The sequence below is a fragment of the Dendrobates tinctorius genome, unplaced genomic scaffold (assembly GCF_039654945.1).
Source record: "Dendrobates tinctorius isolate UK_male_01 unplaced genomic scaffold, ASM3965494v1 ptg000296l, whole genome shotgun sequence".
Taxonomy (NCBI): domain Eukaryota; kingdom Metazoa; phylum Chordata; class Amphibia; order Anura; family Dendrobatidae; genus Dendrobates; species Dendrobates tinctorius.
This window is the reverse complement of record NW_027361963.1, coordinates 1,263,411-1,284,155: the sequence shown is the minus strand read 5'-3', so window position 1 is coordinate 1,284,155 and position 20,745 is coordinate 1,263,411. Positions and strand designations below refer to the sequence as shown.

The 20,745-nt window shown below is 44.5% G+C and overlaps 1 protein-coding gene across 1 annotated transcript in view; it reads left to right on the top strand.

Annotated features, from left to right (window-relative positions):
* LOC141073071 (uncharacterized) overlaps positions 1–20,745 on the top strand; it is a 47,435-nt gene that overhangs the window by 8,472 nt on the left and 18,218 nt on the right. The window contains exons 3-9 of the mRNA XM_073560399.1: positions 12,401–12,725; positions 13,300–13,344; positions 16,300–16,429; positions 17,003–17,286; positions 17,441–17,639; positions 17,724–17,831; positions 17,918–18,054. Of these exons, the coding sequence (XP_073416500.1) occupies positions 12,436–12,725; positions 13,300–13,344; positions 16,300–16,429; positions 17,003–17,286; positions 17,441–17,639; positions 17,724–17,831; positions 17,918–18,054 (1,193 nt within the window). The 5' untranslated portion in view covers positions 12,401–12,435. The remainder of the gene's footprint in view (positions 1–12,400; positions 12,726–13,299; positions 13,345–16,299; positions 16,430–17,002; positions 17,287–17,440; positions 17,640–17,723; positions 17,832–17,917; positions 18,055–20,745) is intronic.

Below are 20,745 nucleotides of genomic sequence, written 5' to 3'. Positions count from 1 at the left end.
ATTCCCTGATACATAAATATAGAATTACCGGTTCTGAGAGACGTGTCTCATATATAGACAGATACACGGCAGGTCATGTATTCAGTCTGTGTCTCCCACAGATGGATCCAAGAAGAGAAATCCACCAGAGAGATGTCCCCGTCCTCTGTGTCCCCAGGACTGTCCAGAGGAGAATCACAACATCCCGGAGGATCATCAGGTAGATGACACTGAAGACCCCACAACATCTGACCATGAAGTGATGGGACCTGAGCTCATCTTCCATTTTACTTTTTAGGGTGACGATCTGATTGATATTAAGGTTGCAGTTATACATGGAGCGCAAGAGGAGATCGCAATATGGGCCGATCAGCAGGGTGAGCAGGGGAGACTGTCATGTCTGATCTGTGGTCACCTACTGCTACTCCCATCATCTCATCACATGACACAATCTATAGTGTCATGTAAAAGTTTGAGCACCCCTGGTCAAAATTACTGTTATTGTGAACGGTTAAGCAAATGAAATGGTGAAGTGATCTCTAAAAGGCCTAAAGTTAAAGATGACACATTTCCTTTGTATTTTTGGTAAAAAAAAAATATGTATGTGTGTGTGTGTGTGTATATATATATATATATATATATATATATATATATATATATATATATATATATATATAATCACTTTTTAAATGTAATAAATTACAGACCGGAAAATGCGCCAATGTAAAAGTTTGGGCACCCTTGGAGATTGGTATGCTCAGATAACTAATCAAGGTTTCAGACCTTAATTAGCCTGTTAGGGTTATGGCTCATTCAGTATCATTGTTAGGAAAGGTCCGGGGATGCAAATTCCCAGCTTTATAAAAACCCAGCCTCCTCTAACCTTGTGCCAAAAAACAGCAGCCATGGGTTCTTCTAAGCCGTTGCCTAGCACTCTGAAAATGGTGGCGGCCCACAAAACAGGAGAAAGCTTTAAGAAGATATCAAAGCTTTTTTCAATGTGGCCCTTACCTCTTAGAAATGTAATTAAGAAATGGCAGTTAGCAGGAACAGTGGAGGTCAAGATAAGGTCTGGAAAACCATGCAAAATTTCTGTGAGGGATTCTCATAGGATTGCTAGAGAGGCAAATCGGAACCCCCGCTTGACTGCAAAAGACCTTCAGAAAGATTTATCAGACTTGAGTTGTGGTACATTGTTCTACTGTTCAGAGACACCTGTAAAAATATGGCCTTCATGGAATAGTCATCAGAAGAAAATCTCTCCTGCATCCTCACCATAATATTCAGCGTCAGAAGTATGCAAATGAATAAATAAGCCTGATACATTTTGGAAACAAGTCCTGCGGACAGATGATTTTATAATAGAACTCTGTGGCCACAATGATCAAAGGCATGTGTGGAAAAAAAGGCACAGAATTTTAGGAAAAAAACATCTCGCCAACCATTAAGCATGGGGGTGGATCAATCAAGCTTTGGGGTTTGTGCTTCAGCCAATGGCACAGGGAACATTTCACAGGTAGAGGGAAGAATAGACTCAATAAAATATCAACAAATTCTTGATGTAAACGTAACACCATCTGTAAAAAATAGCTGAAGGTGAAAAGAGGAAGAGGATGGCTTCTACAAATGGATAATGACCCTAAACACGCGTCACAATCCACAGTAGAAAATCTCAAAAGGCGCAAGCTGAAGGTTTTACAATGGCCCTCACAGTCCCCTGATCTGAGCATCATTGAAAATCTGTGGCGAGACCTCAAAATAGCAGAGGATGGAAGACGCCCCAGGAATCTCACCGAACGGGAGGAATTCTCCAAGGAAGAATGGAGGAAAATACCACAAAAACAAGAATTGCTTTTTTTTTTTCTCACTACAAAAACTGTTTACAAGCTGTGATGCTTGTAAAAGGTGGTGCTACTTGGTACTAACAATACACAGTGCCAAAACTTTTGCATCTACCCCTTTTCCTTTTTGAAAAATTGAAAATGTAAAGATGATAAAATATATATACAGCGTATATATGCGAGTATAAGCCAACCAGAGAATAAGCCGAGGCACCTAATTTTGCCACGTAAAACTGGGTAAGCTTTTTGACTCTTCTTCTTCAGGACCTCAGCAATTCTCCCTGGCATGCTCTCAATCAACTTCTGGATCAAATCCTGACTGATAGCAGTCCATTCTTGCAAAATCAATGCTTTTATTTTGTCTGAATTTGAAGGTTTTTGTTTGTCCACCCGTCTCTTGATGATTGACCACAAGTTCTCAATGGGATTAAGATCTGGGGAGTTTCCAGGCCATGGTCCCAAAATCTCTGTTTTGTTCCCTGAGCCATTTAGTTATCACCTTTGCTTTATGGCAAGGTGCTCCATCATGTTGAAAAAGGCATTGTTGATCGCCAAACTGCTCTTGGACGGTTGGGAGAAGTTGCTCTTGGAGGACATTCTGGTACCATTCTTTATTCATGGCTGTGTTTTTATGCAAAACTGAGAGAGAGCCCATTCCCTTGGCTGAGAAGCAACCCCACACATGAATGGTTTCAGGATGCTTGACAGTTGGTGTGAGACAAGACTGGTGGTAGCGCTCACCTGGTCGTCTCCGAATAAGCCGTTTTCCAGATGTCCCAAACAAACGAAAAGGTGATTCGTCAGAGAAAATGAATTTACCCCAGTCCTCAGCAGTCCACTCCCTGTACCTCATGCAGAATATCAGTCTGTCCATGATGTTTTTTCTGGAGAGACGTGGCTTCTTTGCTGCCCTCCTTGAGACCAGGCCTTGCTCCAAGAGTCTCCGCCTCACAGTGTGTGCTGATGCACTCACACCTGCCTGCTGCCATTCCTGAGCAAGCTCTGCCCTGCTGGTAGCCCGATCCCGCAGCTGAAACACTTTTAAGAGACGGTCCTGGCGCTTGCTGGTCTTTCTTGGGCGCCCTGGAGCCTTTTTGGCAACAAAGGAACCTCTCTCCTTGAAGTTCTTGATGATGCGATAGATTGTTGACTGAGGTGCAATCTTTCTAGCTGCGATACTCTTCCCTGTTAGGCCATTTTTGTGCAGTGCAATGATGACTGCATGTGTTTCTTTAGAGATAATCATGGTTAACAGAAGAGAAACAATGATGCCAAGCACCAGCCTCCTTTTAAAGTGTCCAGTGGTGTCATTCTTACTTAATCATGACAGATTGATCTCCAGCCCTGTCCTCATCAACACCCACACCTGTGTTAATGGAGCAATCACTGAAACGATGTTAGCTGGTCCTTTTAAGGCAGGGCTGCAATGATGTTGAAATGTGTTTTGGGGGATAAAGTTAATTTTCTAGGCAAATATTGACTTTGCAAGTAATTGCTGTTAAGCTGATCACGCGTTATAACATTCTGGAGTATATGCAAATTGCCATTAGAAAAAATGAAGCAGTAGACTTTGTAAAAATTAATATTTGTGTCATTCTCTAAACTTTTGGCCATGACTGTACCATGCTGGGCTCTATACCACGCTATATACCATGCTGGGATCTATGCCACGCTATATACCATGCTGGGCTCTATGCCACGCTATATACCATGCTGGGCTGTATACCACGCTATATACCATGCTGGGCTGTATACCACGCTATATACCATGCTGGGCTGTATACCACGCTGTATACCACGCTATATACCATGCAGGGCTGTATACCACGCTATATACCATGCCGGGCTCTATACCACGCTATATACCATGCCGGGCTCTATACCACGCTATATACCATGCTGGGCTGTATACCACGCTATATACCATGCTGGGCTGTATACCACGCTATATACCATACTATATACCATGCTGGGCTCTATACCACGCTATATACCATGCTGTTTACCATGCTGGGCTGTTTACCATGCTGGGCTATATACCATGCTGGGCTATATACCATGCTGAGCTGTATATCATGCTATATACCATGCTATATACCATGCTGGGCTGTATATCATGCTATATACCATGCTGGGCTATATACCATGTGGTGCTGGGCTATATGATATGCGGCTGTGTTATATACCACGGGGGGTAAATTTTTCATTATTTTCTATGGGGGAGGCTGTTATATAATATGGGGGGCTACATTATATTCTATGGGGGGCTGTATTATATTATATTCTATGGGAGTTATTGCATCATACTCTATGAAGGGGCTACATTATACTATTTGAGGAGGCTACATTGTATTCTATGGGGGGCTGCATTATATTCTATGGGGGGCTAGATTATATTGTATGGGGGCTTCATTATACTATGAGGGGGCTACATTATATTCTGCAGGGGCTGCATTATACTATATGAGGAGGGCTACATTGTATTTTATGGAGGGGCTACATTATACTATATGAGGGGTTGCATTATACTCTGAGGGGGTTGCCATATATTCTATGGAGGGGCTGCATTATACTATTTTGGGGGGCTGCATGATATTCTATGGGGGGTTACATTATATTGTATGGCGGGGCTGCATTATGCTCTATGGGGTGGCTGCATTATACTATATGTGGGCTGCGTTATACTGTTTCGAGTACTATGGGGAATACATTATATGAATAACTATGGAGTGCATTATACTATGGGAAGTGAATTGTACTACATGGATGACTATGGCGGTGCATTATACTATATTGAGAACTATGAGGATTGTATTATACTATATGGAGGACTGAGCAGTGTATTTTAATATATGGAGGGCTAGGAGGACTATATTTATACTATATGGAGGACTGAGCAGTGTATTTTAATATATGGAGGGCTATGAGGAGTGTATTATACTATATGGAGGACTATGGGGAGTGTATTATACTGTATGGAGGACTATGAGGTGTAAACTGTAGATGTGCTGCTGATAAAATGATACTGTATGGTGATCTGTTAGTGATCCATTAGTGATGGTTCTGTCCCCATCATTCTCTCTCAGATGGGGCAAAGAGGCCGGGAAACAAGCGTTGAATGACTTCAATGCCATGAATAGGTAGTCCCCGGAGACATCTTTGATTGTATGTAAGGGGTTATATACAGTGCCTTGCGAATGTATTCGGCCCCCTGTAACTTTTCAACCTTTTCCCACATATCATGCTTCAAACATAAAGATACCAAATGTAAATTTTTTGGCGAAGAATCAACAAGTGGAACACAATTGTGAAGTTGAACTAATTTTATTGTTATTTTAAATTTTTGTGGAAATTAAAATACTGAAAAGTGGGGCGTGCAATATTATTCAGCCCCTTTAACTTAATACTTTGTTGCGTCACCTTTTGCTGCGATTACAGCTGCAGTCGCTTGGGGTATGTCTCTGTCAGTTTTGTACATCGAGAGACTGAAATTCTCGCCCATTCTTCCTTGTCAAACAGCTCAAGCTCAGTGAGGTTGGATGGAGATCGTTTGTGAACAGCAGTTTTCAGCTCTTTCCACAGATTCTCGATTGGATTCCAGTCTGGACTGTGTCTTGGCCATTCTAACACCTAGATACGTTTATTTGAGAACCATTCCATTGTAGATTTTGCTTTATGTTTGGGATCTTTGTCTTGTTGGAAGACAAATCTCCGTCCCAGTCTCGGGTCTTTTGCAGACTCCAACAGGTTTTTTTCAAGAATGGTCCTGTATTTGGCTCAATCCATCTTCCCATCAATTCTAACCATCTTCCCTGTCCCTGCTGAAGAAAAGCAGCCCCAAACCATGATGCTGCCACCACCATGTTTGACAGTGGGGATGGTGTGTTCAGGGTGATGAAGCATGATATGTGGGAAAAGGTTGAAAAGTTCCAGGGGGCCGAATACTTTCGCAAGGCACTGTATGCCCTATAGAATATCAGCAAAGCCATGTCAGTGTAGCTATTATAAGGGATCATTTTCTTTTGGGTCAGTTTGGCTTTTAGAAAGTCTTCCATTTTAGACCCTGGCATATCCTCTCTTCACTTGCCTGGACCCTTCAATTTCCCTTCCCAAAACCCTCGCATCCTTATTATTGAGTAGATTTTGGTTGTGGATGAAATTTGGGATAAAGTTCCATTTAATAAAGGTGTCTAGATGCCTCCCTAATTTGGGTTCTGAACTCTTCGTGCTAACCACCCGCGCCAGGCTACGCGCCTGTAGAAAGATAAAGGGTTTGCCCATAAGTGCTGGAAACCTTTGTGACGCCGTGTCGAAAGTGAGCAGCGAGAAGTCGTCATTCATTAAATGTTCTTCTTTAGTACAACCCTGTGTCTCTAGTACTTTGTATATCAAAGAAGGTTTCCCTCCCAGAAATCGAGGATGACCCACGAATGGCTGAAATGGGGAAGAGTAGATATCAAGCCCACATAGTTTTCGAACCCTTTTTCCAAGAAAGAATTGTGGACCAGAGTGTTGGGTGTTCCTTAACCCCTTCCTGTCCTTTGCCATACTAGTAGTGCTCTGCGGGAACTGCATTTCTGCCCGCAGTAGTACTAGTACTGTGTGAGGCCGCGGTGACCGGGTGCGGGTGTCATCTGTATGTGACAGCTGACACCCTGCAGCAACGCCCACGATCGGTGCTAGCACCGATTGAGGGCATTTAATCCCTCTGATGCCGCTGTCAGTACTGACAGCGACATAGAGAAGCATCACGCAGGGAGGGGGCTCCCTGCGTGTTCCCACCGGAACAGCCCGATGCGATCGCGTTGTTCCGGAGGTCTCCATGGAGACCCCCCCAGCTCCAAGATGGCCGCAGGGTCCTTCCAGGTCCTTCAGTGAGGTGGCTTGCGAGCGCCTGCTGAAAGTAGGCGCCGGCAAGCCTCCTTCACTGCCTGTCAGTTTGCTGTGCTGTGCAAAGTGTCAGATCAGCGATCTGACTTTATATATTGATGTCCCATCCTGGGACAATGTAATAAAGTTAAAAATTAAAAAATAAATATTAAATAAATATTTTACCAATAAATACATAGACCGTATATACTCGTGTATAAGCCGACCCCCCCTAATTTTGCCACAAAAAACTGGGAACACTTATTGACTCGCGTATAAGCCTAGGGTGGAAAATGCAGCAGCTACTGGTAAATTTCAAAAATAAAAATAGATACCAATAAAAGTAAAATTAATTGAGACATCAGTAGTTTAAATGTTTTTAAATATCCATATTGAATCAGGAGCCCCATATAATGCTCCATACAGTTCATGATGGCCCCATAAGATGCTTCATACAAAATACACCCCATATAATGCTGTACAAAGGTTAATAATGGCCCCATAAGATGCTCCATAGAATAGTATGCCCCCATAAGATGCTACATAGATTATGCCCCCATAAGATGCTCCATACAAAATACACCCCATATAATACTCCATAAAGGTTAATAATGCCCCCATAAGATGCTTCATAGAATAATATGCCCCATATAATGCTCCATAAAGGTTATGGCCCCATAAGATGCTCCATAGATTATGCCCCCATAAAATGCTCCATAGATTATGCCCCCATCAGATGCCCCATAGATTATGCCCCCATAAGATGCTACATAGATGGTGCCCCATAGATTATTCCCCCATAAGATGCTCCATACAAAATACACCCCATATAATGCTCCATAAAGGTTAATAATGCCCCCATAAGATGCTCCATAGAATAATATGCCCCATATAATGCTCCATAAAGGTTATGGCCCCATAAGATGCTCCATATATTATGCCCCCATAAAATGCTCCATAGATTATGCCCCCATAAAATGCTCCATAGATGATTCCCCATAAAATGCTCCATAGATTATGCCCCATATGATACTCCATAGATTATGCCCTCATATGCTGCCCCATAGAATATGCCCCCATATGGTGCTCCATAGAATATGCCTCCATATGCTGCTCCATAGAATATGCCCCCATATGCTGCCCCAATATGCTGCTCCATAGAATATCCCCCCATATGCTGCTCCATAGATTATGCCCCCATATGCTGCTCCATAGAATATGCCCCCATATGCTGCCCCATAGTCTATGCCCCCATATGCTGCCCCATAGTCTATGCCCCCATATGCTGCCCCATAGTCTATGCCCCCATATGCTGCCCCATAGACTAGGCCCCCATATGCTGCTCCATAGACTATGCCCCCATATGCTGCTCTATAGACTATGCCCCCATATGCTGCTCCATAGACTATACCCCCATATGCTGCCCCATAGAGTAGACCCCATATGCTGCTTCATAGAATATGCCCCAATATGCTACCCCCATAAGATGCTTCATATGTTATGCCCCCATATGCTGCTGCTGCTGCAAAAAAAAAAAGCCATACTCCCCTCTCCTGCTCAGGACCCAGCACCTGAGATATTCAGCTGTCCTGGGTCCATCGTTGCTCACTGCTGTCTGCCGCTTCCTGCGTCAGTGAGTGTTCAGCCAGCAGAGGGCGCGGCGCGCACTAACCACGTCACCGCGCCCTTTGCTGCCTAAATGTCACACAGGACGCAGCAGACAGAAATGAGCAGAGATGGACATTGGATATACTTACCCCCTCCTGGTGCGGTCTCTGCAGCCCCGCTTCTCCCACGGTCTGCCTTCAGCGGTCACGTGGTACCGCTCATTACACTCATGAATATGCGTTTATTCATGAGTGTAATGAGCAGTACCACGTGACCGCTGAAGGCAGGAAGGGAGACCGTGGGAGAAGCGGGGGGGCTGCAGAGATCGCACCAGGAGGGGTAAGTATGATCTCTGACACCCCCGCTACCCCTCCCCCGCCGACCCCCAGGTATATGACTTGTGTATAAGCCGAGAGGGGACTTTCAGCCCAAAAAAATGGGCTGAAAATCTCTGCTTATACACGAGTATATACAGTAACTAAAAAAACAATATAAGTACACATATTTGGTATTGCCGCACCCACAACGACCCTCCCTATAAAACTGTCTCACTAGTTAATCCCTTCACTGAACACCGTAAAAAAATAAATTAAAAACTAGACAAAAAACAATGCTTTATCATACCGCCGAACAAAAAGTGCAATAAAACGTGATAAAAAAGATGGATATAAATAAACATGGTACCGCTGAAAACGTCATCTTGTCCCACAAAAAACGAGCCGCCACACAGCGTCATCAGCAAAAAAATAAAAAAGTTATAGCTCACAGAATAAAGCGATGCAAAAATAATTTTTTCTATAAAATAGTTTTTGTGTAAAAGCGCAAAAACATAAAAAAAATTATACAAATGAGGTATCGCTGTAATCGTACTGACCCGAAGAATAAAACCGCTTTATCAATCTTACCACACACGGAACGGTGTAAACGCCCCCCCCCAAAAAAAAGAAATTCATGAATTGCTGGTTTTTGTTCATTCTGCCTCCCAAAAATCGGAATAAAAAGTGATCAAAAAAGTCACGTGCCCGAAAATGGTACCAATAAAACAGTCAACTCTTCCCGCAAAGAACAAGACCCCACATGACTCGGTGGGTCAAAATATGGAAAAATTATAGCTCTCAAAATGTGGTGACGCAAAAAATATTTTTTGCAATAAAAAGCGTCTTTTAGCGTGTGACAGCTGCCAAACATAAAAACCAGCTATAAATAGTAAATCAAACCTCCCGTTATCACCCCCTTAGTTAGGGAAAAATAATAAAATTAAAAAAAAGTATTTCCATTTTCCTATTAGGGTTAGGGCTGAGGTTAGGGTTAGAGTTAGAATTGGGGGTTTCCACTGTTTAGGTACATCAGGGGCTCTCCAAACGCGAAATGCTAATCTCAATTCTATCCAATTTTGCGTTGAAAAAGTCAAACGGCGCTCCTTCCCTTCCAAGCTCTGCCATGCGCCCAAACAGTGGTTTACCCCCACATATCAGGTATCGGCGTACTCAGGACAAAATGTACAACTTTGGGGTCCAATTTCTCCTGTTACCCTTGGGAAAAATAAAACAAATTGGATCTGAAGTAAAAAATGTGTTGTTTTTTTTTTGTTTTTGTTTTTTTTAAACATACAAGTTTATTGACCCTTCAGGTGCTTCACAGGAATTTTTTGACTGTTTAAAAAAAAAAAAAATGAACATTTAACTTTTTTCACAAAATACTTCAGGTCCAATATTTTTTTTTATTTTACCAAGGGTAACAGGAGAAATTGGTCTACAAAAGTTATTGTGCAATTTGTCCTGACTACGCTGATATCTGATATGTGGGAGGGAACCACTGTTTCGGTGCATGGCAGAGCTCAGAAGGGAAGGAGCGCAGTTTGACTTTTTCTGCGCAAAATTGGCTGGAATTCAGATCGGACGCCATGTCACGTTTGGAGAGCCCCTGATGTGCCTAAACAGTGGAAACCCCCCACAAGTGACCCCATTTTGGAAACTAGACCCCCAAGGAACTTATCTAGATATGTGGTGAGAACTTTGAACCCCCAAGGGCTTCACATAAGTTTATAACGTACAGCCATACAATTAAAAAAAAATGTTTCCAAAAAAAATTGTTTTCACCCCCAGTTGTTTTCCCAAGGGAAACAGGACTCGAAAAGTTATTGTGCAATTTTTCCTGAGTACGCTGGTACCCCATATGTGGGGATAAACCGCTGTTTGGGTGCATGGGAGAGCTCAGAAGGGAAAGAGCGCCGTTTGACGCAAAATTGGCTGGAATTGAGATCGGGCGCCATGTCGCGTTTGAAGAGCCCCTGATGTGCCTGAACAGTGGAAACCCCACCAAGGGATTTATCTAGATGTGTGGTGAGCACTTTGAACCCCCAAGTGCTTCACAGAAATTTATAACGTAGAGCGATAAAAATAAAAAAATCATATTTTTTTTCCACAAAAATCATATTTTTGCCCCCAATTTTTTATTTTCCCAAGGGTAACAGGAGAAATTGGACCCCAAAAGTTGTTGTGTAATTTGTCCTGAGAAGGCTGATACCCCATATGTGGGGTAAACCACTGTTTGGGCGCAGCCGCGCATGGCAGAGCTTGGAAGGGAAGGAGCGCCGTTTGACTTTTTCAAAGCAGAATTGACTGGAATTGAGATCAGACGCCATGTCGCGTTTGGAGAGCACCTGATGTGCCCAAACAGTGGAAGCCCCCCAATTCTAACTCCAACCCTAACCCCAACACCCCTAACCCTAGCCCTAACGGGAAAATGGAAATAAATACATTTTCTTTTAATTTTATTATTTTTCCCTTACTAAGGGGGTGATAACGGGGGGTTTGATTAACTATTTATGGCGGTTTTTATGTTTGGCGGCTGTCACACGCTAAAAGATGCTTTTTATTGTAAAAATAGTTTTTGCATCACCACATTTTGAGAGCTATAATTTTTCCATATTTTGACCCACCGACTCATGTGAGGTCTTATTTTTTGCGGGATGAGTTGACGTTTTTATTGGTACCATTTTTGGGCACGTGACATTTTTGATCGCTGTTTATTCCGATTTTTGGGAGGCAGAATGAACAAAAACTAGCATTTCATGAATTTCTTTTGGGGAGGCGTTTACACCGTTCCGCGTGCGGTGAAATTGATAAAGCGATTTTATTCTTCGGGTCAGTACGATTACAGCGATACCTCATTTGTCGTCTTTTATGTTTTGGCGCTTTTATACAATAAAAACAAATTTATATAAAAATATTTATTTTTGCTTCGCTTTATTCTGCGAGCTATAACTTTTTTATTTTTTCGCTGATGACGCTGTGTGGCGGCTCGTTTTTTGCGGGACAAGAAGACATTTTCAGCGGTACCATGGATATTTATATCCGTCTTTTTGATCACGTGTTATTGCACTTTTTGTTCGGCGGTATGATGATAAAGCATTGTTTTTTGCCTTTTTTTTAGGGGTTCACTAAAGCAATTAATTAGTGGGACCGTTTTATAGGGCGGGTCGTTACGGACGCGGCGATACTGAATGTGTATTTTTATTGGTTTTGATTTTATTAGGGAATTTTTTTTAAAAATTATTTTTACACTTGTGGTTTTTTTTTTAACTTTGATATTGTCCCAGGTGGGGACATCACTGTATAGTGTCAGATTGCTGATCTGACACTTTGCAGTGCACTGTGTCAGGTCAGCGATCTGACAGGCACTGCTGGAGGCTTTCTCAGCACCTGCTCACAGCAGGCACTGAGAAAGCCGCCTCCCTGCAGGACCTCGAAGGCCCCCGCGGCCATACTGGATCCGGGGGCTTGCAGGGAGGAGGCTCTTGGAGCAGCGCGGACACATCGCGTTGCTCCGAGGGTCTCAGGGAAGCACGCAGGGAGCCCCCCCTGTGCGATTCTTCTCTTTGCCCCCGCAGTGTGCCAGGGGTTAATGTGCCTGCCACAATCAGCTGCGCTCCCCCCATGAGCGCCGCTGATCGCATATGACATACTATACCGTCCATGGGCACTAAGGCCCAGGGCACATGGACGGGATAGTACGTCATATGGCAGAAAGGGGTTAAGTACAGAATTGACCACATTTTTTGCTTCAATTTTTTGTTCCTAACTTCCTCCTCTAAAACCTAGGTGCGTCTTGTGGTCCGGTGCGACTTCTAGACCGAATGATGTCTAAAAGGCAGTTCAAACAACTTTTTTGCAAGATGTGCAAGACTTTACAGCGCAACTTATCTAGGCATCTGTGCAAGACCTGCATGAAAACGGCTTCTGAAGAGGAGCGCAACAACGTTTTGAAGGAAGCAAAGAGGAAACAGAACAATATCATTAAATATTTATCTGCAGTTCCATATAACTCCCTCGATTTCAAGAAGAGCAAGTTTGAAGATCCCAAGGAATTTTTTGCAGATTTTTTGGAGGGCCGTGGATGCACGGTCTTCAATAGGCCCTCAATAAGGTAAATATACAGCTCCTTCTACCCTTATGGAAAGCTGGGTGGCAGATACATGTGTGCCAGAAGAAGGTGGAGATCTGGGCAGCAGCTGTAGATGCATGATCCACGGGGAGTCGCCTATTTGTTTTCCAATGCGGCAAATCTGTGCATTCAATGAATAAACTGCATTTTTAGTGTTCTTCAGCACAGATTAGGGCACTAAAAAGCAGTGTGGAAATACCTTCAATTTAAAAAAAAAATAGGGTTTAGTGTATTGAGTTTGTTAGGGTACGATCACATTGCATTTTATGACTCAATCTGCGCCAGGGAACATGCAAAAGTTGCTTCCAATTTCTTTGCATAAAGACACGGATTTGTGCACCCAGCTACGGGTGACGCGACCACTTTTGTAAAATCAGCTTGTCAACAGACAAGCCAATGATGTCTTAGTGCCCCATGACAGGTAACCTGTCCTATAGCACGAAGTTAATGTAAAGCTGGGTGGCATCTTCAGAGGTGAGATGCCGGGTGGAAAGCTAAGTGGCGGATATGAAAGTCTTCACAAAGTACCAATGCAGATTTACCTTCCTCTCCTTAGGACCCCAGATTGTGACGCAGCCGGCGTCAGCGGTGAAACCTCTCAGTAAGTTCCATTTACCATTAGGCTTCTGTACTGTGTAACAGGTAGATTATTATAAGTAGGCATGTGCAGATATATCTTTGTGTACATCAGTTATTTAAAGGGAATCTGTCACCCATATTTAGTGATATCATGTAAAGATATCACTAAATTGTGCGTCCCATAAGGATTCTAGTCGGGCTTTTGACTTCCCCCGAACCCGCACCTTTGAGGCATAAATACCTTTTTATCTTGAGTATAAGGAGAAAAAACGAGCTAATAATTAGTAAAAAGTATAATTTTATTAAATACATCATCAAGCTGACATCAATTAAACGTATAAAAATACACATGATGAGACTAAGACAGGAAGGACCAGGTGCATCACAAGAGGGACACCAATGCCCATATATGCTTGAATACCATGACAATAAAGGATTAATGACAAGTATATGTCCAAGCAGAGGGTATGAACGCAAAGGAGAGTCTCAAAAGGGTAAATGGTCTAAGTATGCATAGCATGTAAACATGAGGGAGGTAACGATATGTATGTGCAAATAAAATCTACAATAGATAATCTGCTGAAGAACTCATGAATAACAATGCCAGACTAAGACCTAATAAAGGAGACTCACCGCAAGGTATAAAGGGCAGCAAAGGAGACCCCAGGACCGGGTGGAAGAGCCCCAACGCACGTTTCGCGTGCACTAAGCACCGCTTTATCAAGGGGAATGTCTATATCGTGTGTAGAAGGACCTTATGAACACATGTGACCTAATCAACTGGTGGGCACAGAGCCAATAGCAGCGCTGAAGTCGGCACGTGCGCACTGCAACGCCATGGGACCCGGCAGAAGCAGGAAGACATCAAGTCCCTGGGAGCGCGTGCAGAGGGAGGGAGATTCCCAATGAGCGCGCAAGGGACATGGAAGACGCCCCCTGCATCCCCAGAGACTCGGCGCACAGGGCGCACGCGCACACAGCGCCGCTGTGTCACAGGAGCAACGATGCAAAAAACCATGGCAGCAATAACACAAGCGATTAACCCAATAGGGTGTCACAATGGTGCAGTGTATAATAAATACCAGTCGTTGCCACCAGCAGAACAATAAAAACGATCCATAACAATAATATCTACAATAATTTAACCCTATGCAGATATAGTAATAGAATAGTATGGGATCAAGAAAAGCATTGCACATGAACATAAAGCACCGTAAAAGTGCAAAGTGCATAAGACAATACATATAAGTACGAATATTGTAATATAAGCTTTACAAAAATACATACAATAAAGCAAGTAAACAAAATACAAAACAAGCAATTGACAAAAATGTATTGTTACAACAATAGAAATCCAACGTAGCAAGAAGACGAAATCCGCAAGGGCAGATGGTAGGAAATGGACACAGATGATGGTGGATCCAAATAGGTCATAAGGGTCCAACTAGAAAGTTTGAAAATTAAAAATAAAGACAAGTTAAAAAATATGGGCATTGGTGTCCCTCTTGTGACGCACCTGATCCTTCCTGTCTTAGTCTCATCATATGTATTTTTATACGTTTAATTGATGTCAGCTTGATGATGTATTTAATAAAATTATACTTTTTACTAATTATTACCTATTAGCTCGTTTTTTCTCCTTATACTCATGTTCTGTTTGAGCGGATATTTCGTTTCCCTGTTTAGGGAGCCTTGGCATTTTGCCAATTGGCATTGTTTTTGCCACCGAGGTCTTTTGTATTTAATACCTTTTTATCTTGTTGGGGATGCATGCAAATCGCCGCCGTCCGGTCCGATGGGCATGGCTTAGTAGTCTTCTCCCCCCCCCCCCCCCCACCTCCTCGGCTTGCTTCACGTAATCTTCGTCTGTGAATACCACAGACGCCGTTGGTTTCCGCGCTTCCGCAATGTAAAGGCCCCCAGCGCCTGCGCAGTATGCTTTGCCCAACTGTGGGCGATGCCTATAATCGCTACTGCGCAAGCATTTTCCAGCGCGGTCTATGACCCGGAAGTCTTCACATGCAGGACACACTTCCGGGGCATAGACCGTGCTGGAAAATACCAGCGCTTGCGCAGTAGCACTTATAGGCATCGCCCACAGTTGGGCAAAGCATACTGCGCAGGCGCCGGGGGTCTTTACATTGCAGAAGCGCGGAAACCAACGGTGTCTGTGGTATTCACAGACGAAGATTACGTGAAGCAAGCCGAGGAGGTGGGGGGAGAGAAGACCACTAACCCACGCCCATCGGACCAGACCGCGGCGATTTGCATGCATCCCCAACAAGCTAAAAAAGGTATTTATGCCTCAAAGGTGCGGGGTCGGGGGGAGTCAAAAGCCCTCATAGAATCCTTAAGGGACACACAATTTAGTGATATCTTTACATGATATCACTAAATATGGGTGACCGATTCCCTTTAATCGGATAGCAGGGTACACGGACACTGTCTGGATCATCTCAGTATCTGGTGAATATATACATGCCAACTCCTAATGTATGTTGCATGCATTATTAGGCAATCATCACTGCCAGCAGGTATACAGGGTGGTCCCGGGGGCCGGCCATGTGTCCTCTTCCTGGTTGAGTCGTGTGACATATACACGCAATGTGCGTTATACATCATGCAGGCAAATCTCTCCTGGGTCTCCATGCATTGTGTGCCTACACTCTTGACTCAACCAGAACAAACAAAAAAAAAAAGAGCATGCAGCCGGTCTCTGGGACCTCAGAACCCTGGTAAATGGTGTTTTTTTGGGTAGTGATGGGGGTTGTCTGGCCAAACAAGGTGGCTGCCTTTGGTGGGTGGGAAGTCCTCACCTGGTCTCCGGTGACGCCCTGCGTATGGACGGTGTAGTCAGATCTTGATCAGTGGCGTAGCTTGAAGCTCATGGGCCCTGATGGAGGAAAAAAAATGTTTAACACCAATTCTAAGTAAAGAAAACCTACTATGTGCCCTAATGTGCCTATATCTGTTTCAGGTTACACCTGCAAAAAAATTTGTCACATGCCAGGTTGCGGCGACAGAAACACGATGTAACATCTCCGGTGTTGACAAGTTTTAAAGAATCTTTACAGAAGACCTATTCCGAGGTTTCTGTGGAGCGAATGGCAAGTTTGATGTGCCGTCAGGCTGCGTGTAGCTGATTAATACGCCTTAGGCCTGTTTCACACATCAGTTTTTACTGTCAGTTGTAATCCGCCAAAATGGCGGAAAACGGATCCGCCTGCGTACAGACATCAATGGGTGGCACCGGACCGTTTTTTTGACTGATCCGGCGAAGGATGAAATTTAAAGGAACCGCTGTCGGAGAGAGAGATATTTTTTTCTCAGCCGCCAGACCGGGATTTAGGGTTAAATTTACTCCAAAGGCGATTCTGCTGCGCATGCGCAGTGTAAAGTGCGGATCCGGCCAGCCAGAAAAGCGTTGCATTGTCCGTCCAGTCTTGTCAGCTGACGCCAAAATCTTGGCGGATTCGCAAAAAAACGGATCCAACGGATGCCCATCCGTCAAGAGCTGCCGGTAATACAAGTCTATGGGGAAAAAATGGATCCGCCAAGAAAAACGGCGGATCCGGGTTTTTTTTGCCAAACGGCGGATCTTGACTGATGGAGACAAATGGAAGTGTGAAACAGGCCTAAGAATGCTCCAGTCCTAATGTATGTCGTGTGCTTAATTTCAGGTAAACAATGTGGCCAGATTTCTTTCTTATGTCAGCCCTGGGGAAATCACCCCAAATTTTATGAAGGAACTTGATAAGACCATGGCCTATTTTGATGCACTGTCAAAACTCAAAAGAGATGAAAATACCATGAAAAAATATATCGCAAATGTGCGCCAATTGGTTTTGTTTCTGACTGGTGACCTGGATGAGGAAGCCAAAATCCACGCAAAATCTTTTCTAGAGGGATTAAAAAAAATTGAACAGGGACTCAATGAGAAGAAACCTAAAAGCCTGAAAAATGGGTAAGCATTGGATAGTCATTGCTTTGTGCTTTCCGCAAATTATCCAAGTATTCATACAGAATGTGCAAATGTATGTATGGAATTAATAGCGCCATATAAATGGATAAATATTATTATAACTTGTCGTTTTTTTCTCTCTCCATGACACATACAGGTTGGGTCTCCTGCCGCTCACAAATGCAGAATGCTGCAAAATACTAAAAGCGTCTAAAAAAAATGTGACCGCCATCTTTGAGAAGGCGAGGTCGGATCAAATACTTAGTGACACTGACAAGGCTCTGGTTGGATACCACCTCATGGCACTCCTAATTTTAAGACACAGGCGTAGACCATCTGTGCCAAAAACGCTAACAGTAAGCTACTTCCAGTGATCCCGCTGTTCACGCATAGGTCGCTGGGTCGTATATAATGTATTTTGTTTGGTTCATATCCGATAGGTAAAAGAATGGCTGCAAAGGAAGCAGGTACAAGACAATGATGACCGATCCTTCGCAGCCGTTTACACAGGACGGGATGTAATTATAATGGACAGTGAGGAGGAGAAGGTGAGTGAAGTCCTAGGAGAAACATGAAGAGAATAGATTTCAGCGTTTACACAGAACAATCATATCTATAACCCAACGTCTCACAGCTTTTCAGCACGTATTTCGAGAAGATACGACCAACGCTTGAGAAACCGCAATCAACCACTGTGCTGCAGTTTTTTCTTTCCTTAACTGGCCAAGAAGTTAAAAATCCCACACAAGACCTGGAGCGCTTCCATAACAAGTAACTGGAAAGGGGGAGAAACGCAGGGCCTTGTTTTTGAAAATAAAGCGGAGGGGGAGGGACAATACAGTTTTGCAGTCTTAAATTGCTCAGGTAAAGTTGTTCTGTGCTTCGTTGCTCCAGGCAATTTTTATTTTCGATTGTATGGACAAATTTTCAATATAGTGTTAGAGGCCCTTTAACCCCTCTCTGACATCCGATGTACTATCCCATCCATGTGCCCTGGGCCTGTCTGACCATGGACGGTATAGTACGTCATCGAGATCGGCCGTGCACATGGGAGGTGTGCAGGCGATTGCGGCTGGGTGTCAGCTGATTCTCACACCTGACACCCGGCACTAAGTGGCAGGAGCGGTCACAGACTGAACACAATCACAGCATTCCGGGAGCAGGCATAGGACTGACGGACCCTCTGGCTTTGGATCAGAGACCCCGCGGCGTGACACAGGATCCCAATCACTGTCATGGTAACCCGAGCTGAGAAATTCCCTGTCATGATCAGGAAGTCTCTCAGGTCAGTGCAGTAAGCGCAACGCTGATAGCTTCTGTAGCATGGGGATACTGCTTCATCTGCATGCTATAGAAGCGATCAGCCTACAAAAAAAGATTGCCCCATAGTGGGACAAAGTGTAAGAGTCAGAATAAATTAAAAAAAGAAATGTAAATCATTGTAAAAATATTTGTAATGACCCGACCTAGAAAACTATCCTGCTAGTTAACCCCTTTAGTGAACACCATAAAAAAGGCAAAAAACAATGCTTTATTATCATACCGCCGAACAAAAAGTGGAATAACATGCGATCAAAAAGACGGATGTAAATAAACATGGTACCGCTGAAAACGTCATCTTTTCTCTCTCACCCATGACAGCACCACGGAGAGAGGAGATCCGCCCTTCAGGGACAGGAACCTACAGCTAAAAAGGGCGGTGCCTCTCCTCCGCCTTCAATTGGGTTCCTGTCCCTGACGGGGGGACCCACTGTATGGCGTACCTGTGCATAGAAGAGGAGTCCGGATCCGGGGCCGACTTGTCCGGTATACGGCAGCGGGGAGGCCCCTGTCGCGGCAGGTCCGGTGCCCGAAGCCGCCACCGCTGGGGCTGATGCTGGGTGAGCGGGGGTGGAGACGTCTGAGCCGTAGCTTCGGAAAGGAGATCGGGCTTGCGGGGACCCGGTGAAAGTGCGGGCAGCGCCATGGTACAGAGAGTACCAAGATGGCCGCTGCCCCGGAAGTAGAGAGCGGCTTCCGGGTCCCTGAAATCGGCGCATGCGCAGGAGCGCTCTCTCCAGCCAGCGCGGTGCAGGATGGGAGCGGTGACGTCACGGCGGCGGCAAATTTAAAGATGGTGGATTCAGAACTGGCTGGAAGCGATCCTGACGATGGGGGATAGCGACCAGCAACAGGAGCAGCATGCCAGGCAGCAGCAGCACCACCACCAACACCACCACCGACAAAAGGAACGAAACAGAGATGGTCGTTCCAGCAGTCACTCCATGCGGCGCAGTACGTCAGCGGCAAGGAGCAAATCGCCACCAGGAGATCAGCCTATACAGGATCTGACTCCATCTCCCGAACCGGTACCTGCAGCCGCGCACCTTTGGGGGTAAGTGATCTTTGTGAATGTTCACCCTTGTAGTACAATTCCTCTCACTTATTAGGGAAAGAAGGGGAAAAAGAACAGGGAATGCCCCACTTGCACTAGACCCCTACCTGTATCATGGGAGAAAAAACTATGTGAGTCTTGCACAAAAGAAATTCTTTGTCAGGAGACTCTGGATTTCGCATCTGACCTAAGGGCCGCAATCAAATCAGAGGTTCAGAGTGCCCTTGTATCCCTTAAGCATAGGGACAAAACGAGGAAGAAATACACGATAGGAACCTCCCAGTCAGACTCTTCCACGTCAGGAGAAATCACGTCTAGAACCTCGGAATCCGGTTCCTCAGACAAGGAAACGGGGGCGTCACTGTTTTCCCCTAGAAGAGGTAGACAGACTAGTAAAAGCTGTAAGGTCTACCATGGGGGTATTGGACCCTAGGTCGGATAAAACAGTCCAGGACATAATGTTTGGGGGACTAGGCCAGAAAAAACGGAGAGTATTTCCGCTTAACGAAATTGTCAAGGGCCTAATCAAAAAAAGAATGGGACAAGCCAGACAGGAAAAATACTACAGTCCCTTCCCTTAAAAGAAAATATCCCTTTGAGGAGGAGGCATCTACGTCTTGGGATAAAGCCCCGAAGCTCGACGTAGCAGTTACAAAGGCCTCAAAGAAATTCGCCCTTCCCTTTTGAGGACATGGGCATCCTCAGGGATCCCTTAGATAAAAAGGCAGATACCTTTCTAAAAGGGGCATGGGAGTCAGCAGGCGGTAACCTCAGACCAGCCATAGCGGCGACATGTACTTCAAGAGCCCTAATGGTATGGGTGGACCAACTTGAAAAGCAGCTGAGGGAAGGGACACCAAGGGATAAGATCTTAGATTCTATCCCAGTAATAAGGGGAGCGGCTGCCTTCTTAGCGGACTCATCGGCCGATTTAGTCCGGCTGTCGTCCAAAACAGCAGCACTGCAGCCCGAAGAACACTATGGCTTAAAAGTTGGCCAGGGGACCTACAGACCAAAATGAAATTATGTTCAATCCCCTGTGAAGGAAAACTCCTTTTTGGGAGGATGTTGGATGACATCCTCCAGAA